General features: G+C 40.6%; 1 protein-coding gene across 1 annotated transcript in view; it reads right to left on the bottom strand.

Moving 5' to 3' along the window:
* Positions 1-3,965: 3,965 nt before the first annotated feature.
* The window catches only part of LOC117175078 (phosducin-like protein), an 84,355-nt gene continuing 80,780 nt past the window's right edge, over positions 3,966-7,540 (bottom strand). The window contains exon 3 of the mRNA XM_033364621.1: positions 3,966-4,214. Coding sequence (XP_033220512.1) covers positions 3,982-4,214 — 233 coding nt within the window. The 3' untranslated portion in view covers positions 3,966-3,981. The remainder of the gene's footprint in view (positions 4,215-7,540) is intronic.

Genomic DNA, 7,540 nt, shown 5'->3' with positions numbered 1-7,540 from the left:
GGGCAAGTCTGTGAAGAGGGACAAGGCGGTCCAGCAGCCGACGAACGGGGAGTCGTCGGGGTTTGGACTGACTGTCGCTCAGAGGACTGACCCCTTGACTGTGGTGGTGACAGATACGAGATACCTGGTCACGCTGCTCACTACAGAGCAGTTAGAGCTCAGAGAGGCTACCTGGAGGGGGCTTGAAAGAGTTTCTGCAGATCAATGACCAAAATTCAAGACTCATTTCTTCAGGGGAGGGGTCTTTGTATTTGTGGCAGCTGACCCAGTGGCTAAAGCTTGGCTACACAAGTTTTTGGCCGAGACACTCTAGCATCCTGGCCGGACTTAAGATAGCATCCTGGCGGATCGTCAGGCACGATAGGCCTCAGGAAGAGGACACAGCTGGAGAATTTAAACATCTCCTAGTTGTGCAAATTCCTGAGTCACAGGCGGATACCCTTGCGGTCCTCAACAACACTCCCTTCTACCTTTATGGACAGGTACACTTTAAAGTGGCCAGCCAGGGGCAGGAGGAGCCTGTCGGTTGACAGGAAGATCGGCATCAGACCTAAAAGACTGCTCCCGGTCTAATTATTACCCAAATTAACTTGCATCATAGCAAAGGCGCCTCTTCAGTTTTGCAGAGGGGCATGGCTGTGAGGCACTCAGGTATCTCACTAAACCACGAACCCTGGTTAGTTCGAGATACCATTAGCGGTTTAGAGGGGGGGGGGGCAAGTTTTTGTTACAGGGTCCCTAAGGCGGCCAATCCAAGGGCATGCATACTGGCGAAGGGAGTCAACTTTGTCCCGCTGCTTGAGCTATGACCCAGAGACCTGATGATGATAGTCACGGATCTTAAAGGAATAGGAAGGCTTGTCATGGGATTGGCTTACTTTCCATATGGCAACGACACCAATCCACTAGTGGAGGTACGTACACTGGTGGAATACTCCTCATCTGCTGGGGTGCGATGCTAACTCCCACCATACTTTGTGTGGTAGCACGGAAATGAACTCAAGAGGTAATGACCTACTGGAATAACTAATGACCACTGATTTAGATATTCTTAATACGGGGAACATCCCGAAGTTTCGTAATTCAATCAAGAAGAAAGTCATTGACATCACTCTCTGTACCGGTACACAGATAACACTCTCAGGGGTGCCCAGGTCAATTAGAGACATGGATACCCTGGAAATGGCGACCGAGATTTTCACGGAAGCCATCAAATCAACTTACGAAAGTAATTGTTGGCCATAAAAAGTCCGACAGGCTGGAGAGACACACTGGTGGAATGTGAAACTCAAAGAGCTTTGCAGGCAAACCAGAGAGAGGTTCAGACGTGCCAGTTCTGGCAAAACGAAGGAACTATGGACTTCATTTACATCGATTAGGGATGAGTACAGGAGTGCAATACGTAAGGCAAAGCATGAAAGCTAGAAAACTTTTGCACTGATATCAAGAAAGGAGCAGAGGCGGCTAGACTGGACGAGCTACTTTCTCGAAACCCGGATGATATTCTCGGGGCTCTAAAATTGCCCAGCTGGGGATACTCAGAGTCTGGCGGGGACACCTTGGCTCCCTTGATCAAGGAACATTTTCTGGGCTTCACGAAGTTAGGAGTAGAGGGGAAAGCACCTCCGAGGCAATCAAAGCCGCCTGTGGCCCAACTGGGCCCTGAAGTCCTTCAGTCCTTACAAGTCTCCCGGTCCGGATGGTATATATACACTTCTCTTACGGAGAGCTGGTGAGATCATCATTGGGTCTTGTCAAGTAGTCCTCTTCACAAGCAACAACACGCCTATAGGGCTGATCACTCGACTGAGACGGCCCTAAGCACTGCAGTTAACCTAATTAAAGGACAACTGAAGCAGAAAAGTCTCGCGATTGGAACGTTCATGGACATCGAAGGAGCCTTTAACTACACCTCTGGAGAGGTGATCAGAGCGGCCATGATCGCACACAGCGTGCCTAGTGCAGTCTTGGAATAGACCTGCCACATGTTGGCCAATAGGAATCCAACCACGACTAAGGGTGACACCACTTCATGTGGAACCGTTCACTCGGGATGTGCGCAGGGAGGTGTTTTATCACCCTTGCTGTGGTGCCTGGTAGTGGATGAATTGCTTCATCTACTCACGAGTGAGGGCCTCCACGTTATAGGCTATACGGACGATATACTGGTTATTGTGCGCGCTCAGCATCTGGATGCGCTCTTCGGAGTAATGCAGCAAGCACTAAGAATAGTTGATTCATAGTGTAAGAGGACTGGACTATCAGTCAATCCGAGTAAGACGGATGCAGTTGTGTTCACCAGAAGGTACAAGTGGGGAACCACGGGTACATTGAAATTGGGGGGACAAAAACTCGAAATCAAAGGGCAAGCCAAATATCTAGGAATCATCCTGGATAAGAAGCTGTCATAAACCGAGCACGTGGAAAATAAGTGCAAGAAGCTAGTAGCGACTCTTTGGCTCTGTAGAAGAGCCATAGGGAAAAGCTGGGGCTTGAAACCGGAGACACTTATGTGGATCTACACAGCGATCCTGCCACCCAGAGTAACCTATGCGGCAGTCACTGGTGGACCAGGGTCGACCTTTCTACTGTGAAGTCCCGACTGGAAAGAATCAGGGGACTGATTTTGAGAGGTATCACTGGTGCCTCGAAGTCGACACCCACGATGGCCCTGGGGGCACTAATAGGTTTGGATCCCCTCCATCTCACCATAAAGTTCGTAGCTGCGAAAGCGGCCTGGAGATTAAATATGGTAAACGATAGCAGTATCTCGACAGTCATGCAGATACCAATCGACATTCCGAGGAGGCCGACACTGAACATGCTCAGAGACAAAATGTCCACACCTCTTTGACAAGAAGTTCCGAGTTAGCCTATCCACGAAAGAGGAATGGGCTAACGGTGAAGCACACCTGTCTGGGAATGGAGACAACTGGTTTACATATGGCTCCAAGAACAAAGAGAACGCTGGAGCAGATGTATATCGTAGAAGGAACGGAATGGGCCTCACAATTGCGATGGGGTCCTACGCAACAGTTCTACAATCTAAGATTATGGTCTTGCCCCTGTGCGCCTATAAGGCAATGGAGTATGATGGAAAAAGAAACATTCGCATCTGCTCAAATAGCAGGGCTGCTCTCATGGCTCTGAATGGAACAACGACCACATCGCTGCTAGTATGGGAGTGCTTCGAGGCACTGAATAAGCTAGCGACAGAAAACCGAGTCACTCTGCTCTGGATCCCTGAACACAGTGGCATCAGGTGCAATGAGATATCGGACAGGCTAGCAGCAAAGGGAAATTTCACTGGGCCTGAGCCAGTTGTAGGCATTTCCAGTACGCGGAGACGCAACGAGAGGCCTGCGAAAAGCAGCAACACTACTCACCACTACTGTATATAGCCAAAGAGGACCGATGTGAGCGGAGTGCACGGATGCGGCGCCTAAAGGTGTAGTGGTCAATGGAGGGGGTGCTTTTCGTAGACGCATCCCCACTACTAAAATGTTGACTTGTGGACTCTGCTACCATTGCCCGTCCTGTAAAATTTAGCTTTGATGCATAATGTCCCTTTCTTCGCGATCACACAAACACACAACGATTTTTCTGGTTATTGGTTATGCTGCTAAATGAAATATATCAGTTAATTAACGATATTTATTTTGGTTTCGAAATTTTCAGCTACTGAGAAATCACGTTGCACCGTCGCGTCAGTGGCAAATTTCCGAAGGTAGGTTAAATTAAAATACTTTAGGATTTCCGCTACAAACTGACACAGGTATCACGGTAAAAATTCTCTGCATCGAATACACAACGCAATGCAATAATCAGATTGGTCCTAAATTTTCTTGTAATTATTATTGGACTAAATCACCTTTCTAAAGCGTTTAATCTAAGGATTACTGGACGTCTAATAATTTTTTCACGACAGCCCGGATTTGTTCACGCATGAATTAAAAGCCTCAATGTCTTATTTCAAATTCTTTATTCGCTATCAGATACATCGACTTGATTATAAGAAATAATGGCAGGAGTACATTTCTTGCCATTAAGTAATCCATGCTCTACTAGAAATGTTTCTACATCAGTGGAATAAAAGTCTTCACCTAAATTGTCCGTGACATGGATAAAATTACCTATCACTTGCTCATTTTTATACACAAGTAAAGCTGGTATTCCTTCTTTTCTAAAGTGTTTACTGACGTTCACAGCAGACCCTGGAACAAAAAGATTAAATTGATAAAAACGTCTTTATTTTCCAAGACTGTGCAAGATAAATTAGGGGTTCAGATCCCGTAGTTCGATTATTGATTATTATTCCATAATTTTAGAAACGCGCGAATCAGAAGACAGGCTCATTGTTGGCTACACTGCGAGATCAAAAATTGAAATAAGTTTTTCATATAATGCATGTCTGTTTTGGAATTAAACTGTCATTGAGCCTATATTGCTAGAAAAACGTAGTATTTGCTCTACGAAAAAATATCCCAATGACCTGATAATCCTCAAACTGAAACACAGTATATGAAAAATGGAAACGAAATGATGAAACATCGAAAACGTTCGTCGCATGGTGTAGCGTTACCTCGGTTGAAAGTATGTTTCCTATTTATTTAACCACCCTATTTATAAGAATGATGAAGAATGAGGTTCGTGAAGTGTAATCTTCTTTCAATATATATTTGAAATACAGGGATGTCCACAAATAGTTGCCTGACTCGCTTCTCTTCCTCTTCTGCAAGCGCTACTATCTGCCTTTTCTTCGCACGCTTCTTCGCTCTTTGCATAAAGCGAGAAAAAGAGGGGATTACTGATTAATAGATTTGTACTCTTTACTCTTTCCTTACAAAACTTGCAGTTATTTTTTATGCAAAAAAAATGGTATATAAACAAAATCCTTTCGATAGAGCTGCTTCTGGTTCCTGTTCGTTTATGGTCTTATAATACAGAATTTAAAAGTAACATCGCAATACCGTAAAAATTTGAAAATAAAAAAAATATTTAAAAAAACAGTATACTTTGAAAAATGATAAAAGTAGGAAACTAACTATATGAAAACGTTATAAAAAATTATTTAATTAAAAGAAATAACTAAAACGTTACGAATGACATTATGGTAAAATTAATGTTAACTTTAAATTAACATTCCGACCTTGCGTAGGAATGTTGAGCAGTTCTGCAGCTCTGTATCCGCTATTGCACGCATTCGAATATGGCAATTTGGCCGCAATCAGGGTCAAATGTCGTATATGCTACACAGGAGAGGTCGATTTTCATCTTGTGTGATTAATACCCTTGCTTCTCTCGGTCGAAAACCTGTACACTTGCAGAAAATCGCATGCTTTGGTCTCTTGTAGAATTTATATACTATTGTCTTTTTGCAGCAAAAACGGTTGTAGTATATCTTATACTCATTTTATGGACAGTATTCCACGTTTTTAGATAAAGACATGATATTTTTAAACTACATTACAGAGGGAAAAAAGTTTATTTTTTGAGAAAATTTATATCTTTTTACTTCCAGCAGGGAAGAATTAGTGTACAAAATCGTGAAAAAGTATAAACTGAAGAGTTATTTAAAATACGGGAAGCAATTAATAAGCAGAAAAAAGTGAGTTAAAGATGATTATATATTCTTATTCTTATACTTATATATTTTGTCATTAGGTGGAAAGGTTAGACTTATTAATAAGGAGGAGAGTAGATGCATTCATGTTATACTATTTATAGAACATTACATATAAACATAAAAGCAGCTATAACCTTTGTTTGAGATTGAGTGATAATTGCAATTGTATCTTTTTAAACTGAAAGCTAGTCTTTATTAATTTGAAGAGTGATTGACGTCTTTCTCCTCATAAATGAATTTAATAACAGGAACCTTCGCACCTTGCGTGTGCAACTCAGTCGTCAAAAATGCATAATTTTTAACATTGTTCGAAACAAAAATAAGTACAAATTTTTTATATCACTTATATTATTAAAATCAAAACCATCTAAACATTTTAACCAATTTTATTTTTATAAAAAAATGTACGCACTGTGTACGTAATAAAATTTGTATAAAATAATACAAGTTTTATAAAGATAAAAACGTTTGTTTTCATTAAATTGAGTCTTTTTTCTATTTCTTTTTAATTGCTTCCAGAACTTTAATGACCTCTCCAATTGAAGTATGCATTTTTTTAGGATTCTGTAAAGTAATTTTGTCCCTGCAATATATTTTCCGGAATTTTTACTGTGAACGAACACTCGATCGAACATGTAACCGGTAATTTGTCAGAGCCATAGATATTTTGTTTGTATCTTTTTCTTTTACTTTTTAAATACGTTTTTTTGTACATCTTAGACAGCGACATGGATCTTTCCTGAATCTTAAAAAAAATGTTTTAATGATTTTAGTTTAAGTTAATAAAAACCTTTAAATCTTTGCAACTCGTTGTATATTTTTTTAAGTATTTGTAAAAATTTTTGAAATCTTTGGTCAATCTTTTTACCATAAGTAAAAGTTTGTCAATTAAGACTGTTGTAAAATGTAACAATACTTATGAAAAGAGCCTTTTTGTGTGTGTATGACGTTACAGCACTCCACAGAAGTCATTTCGTGTGTCTTCATTTACATAGTTCTAAACACGCTATTTTACAATAGGTTCATAGGCATGAAAGCCGCTGTTTTCCATGAAGGTTTTTTGAAAATATAATTTTTGCTCAAATTATCATTTTATGAATGTTTCATGCCAAAGATTCTTTACTTTAGATATATATCTACTTTCTGTTAATGTTGGTTCCAGTAAATATTTGAAAAACTGAGTTTTGTGTTTTTTCAATTAGCTTCGTCAGGCGACTCTTCAATATATTAATACAACACATAAGTATTATGGCACTTCACACCATCTGTTTTACGAGTGGTAAGTTCCCCCTTACAGTCCGGTGAAAGAAGTCTGTGGCGAGGGTAACCTTTATTTTCCTGAGCCCCAAGTAACATTTCATAACCCTATTAATATTATATATTAAAACGCGTTTCGCAATCCTAATTCACAAACGTGGAAACTTTCTGGACAGAGATACATTTAAGACCTCCAAAAAAACAAAAAAAATGGCTGTACACGCAAATACGCGTAGAATGCGTAGGCGTAGCCGGTCGCGTATGTGTGTGCGTAAGATGAGACAAGGAGTAAAGGCAAGCGAGAGAAGGAATATTTGGGAAACGAGAAGTGTCGTAGAGTCTACTGTATATATATACGAGGGTAGTTCAATAAGTCCTTAGAATGACCAACAGATGGCGCGCGAATCGCTCCAAATCATCTGTTTTCAGTGAGCACCACTCTCGACTAGATATATGGTGCAGTCACAGTCCACATCTTCTGAGTTTACGTGTTTTTATAACCAATTGAAAAAACAAAAATTGTTCGTTAAGAAAAATGGAAAAAAACGAGTTCGAAGCGGTAATCAAACATTTTCATTTAAAGGGTTTAACTCCATATGAGATAAAAAATGAACTGGACTCAGTTCATGGCACATCTGCCCCTGCCTTAGCAACGGT

The sequence above is a fragment of the Belonocnema kinseyi genome, chromosome 6 (assembly GCF_010883055.1).
Source record: "Belonocnema kinseyi isolate 2016_QV_RU_SX_M_011 chromosome 6, B_treatae_v1, whole genome shotgun sequence".
NCBI lineage: Eukaryota > Metazoa > Arthropoda > Insecta > Hymenoptera > Cynipidae > Belonocnema > Belonocnema kinseyi.
The sequence above is the reverse complement of the archived record's forward strand: the minus strand, read 5'-3'. Positions and strand labels throughout refer to the sequence as shown.